General features: G+C 36.3%; 1 protein-coding gene across 1 annotated transcript; it reads left to right on the top strand.

The window, feature by feature from the left end:
• The first annotated feature begins 311 nt into the window (after positions 1–311).
• On the top strand, positions 312–743 carry LOC111375690 (NADPH-dependent codeinone reductase 1-4-like). The gene has a single exon (XM_022998558.1). The coding sequence runs from the start codon at positions 394–396 to the stop codon at positions 727–729; it is 336 nt and encodes a 111-aa protein (XP_022854326.1). The 5' UTR covers positions 312–393; the 3' UTR covers positions 730–743.
• The last annotated feature ends 798 nt before the right edge of the window (positions 744–1,541 follow it).

Here is a 1,541-nt window from a genome sequence, read left to right as displayed (position 1 = left end):
GTATTGTTGATACTACGGGTACAAGTTAGAAAAGGTAAAACCACTTTTGATAGAAATGTCCAAAGTTGGTATAAAAGTTGAACCTCAATCTTAAGGGTCCCCCATTGTCCCGTCCCTGAAGTATCGTGAGATAAGTTAATCGTGTGATGTGTTCCAACAGGCTAGAGAATAAGAGTTACTTGTACACTGGTACTTACAAAGAGTCTCAATTCATTTTTTATTTTTATTTTTATTTTTATTTTTCCTCTTCACGTCACAAACATATGCCACGTGTTTATGCATAGAAATATGGTCCGAAAATGTCACCAAAATTCAATTCATTATCCTACTGGCTCCCACTCCAAAATCAATCGCAGTTCTTAGAATACGTCTCCTTCAACAAAACGAACCCTGATGGATACCAGTTCACTTCAATCAAGCATGCCCGTTATCGATCTGAAATCGGGCAGTCAGAAAATGCCCTTATTGGGATTCGGAACAGCGTCGGATCCTCCTGTTGATTCAGAAACCACAAAGAACGCCGTCCTTCAAGCGATTGAACTCGGTTATAGGCATTTCGACACTGCTGCTTTTTATAATTCCGAGCAGCCACTTGGCGAAGCCATTGCTGAAGCACTGAATCGCGGCTTAATCAAGTCTCGGGACGAGGTTTTTATTACATCTAAGTTATGGTGCAGTGATGCCCATGCCCAATTTGTGCTTCCTGCTCTTCAGAAAACTCTCAAGTAATTCACACTTCTTCACATTCGTATACTGTTCATAGCATGATTTGATAAGTAAAAAATTTTCAATTACAAGGGTGTGTTTGATTACATTTATTTTCCATGGAAAATATCAGTTTTCCATCCAAATTTTCGCTTAGAGTGTTTGATTGTTATTTTTTTCCATGAAAAATATTTTTCAATTTTTAAAAATATGCCTAATTTTTCTTGTTTTTAGGAAAAATATTTTTCATGGATAGAGGTTGTTTTTATTTTCCACAAAAAATGAAAAATATTTTCTGTTTTTAGGTAATATTTTACATGCCAATCAAACACACTCTAACTTCATGTATCATTGTAAATTTGAATAGACCGACACGTAGGCCCAGCATTCCATGAACCAGCCCCTCTAAATTATGGTCTCAGCCTCTCGGACTGTCTTCAAAATATGTGGATCAAACCGGCTCTTGAACTTGCCAATATTGTGCTCTACCTGGACTCTTTGTTTTGAAAAATTTTCTGGGAAAATGGCATTTTTTTCATTTAAATTCCAACTATTAGAGCGTGTGATTGCTATTTTTTCCATGAAATCCTTCTTTTCGAGGAAAGCATTTTCTTTGGGACAATCTAACACACCCTAAAAAATTTAATATTCTTGTTGGTAAATTTGCAAATTATAATTTAGCACTCTACAAGTAGTACTTACTACTAATATACAATTTTAAAGTAAATCGAGCTCATTGACCATCCTTGTGGATCTGGGGTTAGAAATCTAAACTGAAACGACTGGACATAAATGACGGACCGACCATTGGAACCTGCTTGAAGAGAGCTAGTCTG

The sequence above is a fragment of the Olea europaea genome, unplaced genomic scaffold, assembly GCF_002742605.1.
Source record: "Olea europaea var. sylvestris unplaced genomic scaffold, O_europaea_v1 scaffold14036, whole genome shotgun sequence".
Classification (NCBI taxonomy): domain Eukaryota; kingdom Viridiplantae; phylum Streptophyta; class Magnoliopsida; order Lamiales; family Oleaceae; genus Olea; species Olea europaea.
The sequence above is the reverse complement of the archived record's forward strand: the minus strand, read 5'-3'. Positions and strand labels throughout refer to the sequence as shown.

Bases quoted from the DNA above. Each gene is read 5' to 3' on its own strand.
- LOC111375690 (XM_022998558.1), top strand. From the start codon at position 394: ATGGATACCAGTTCACTTCAATCAAGCATGCCCGTTATCGATCTGAAA.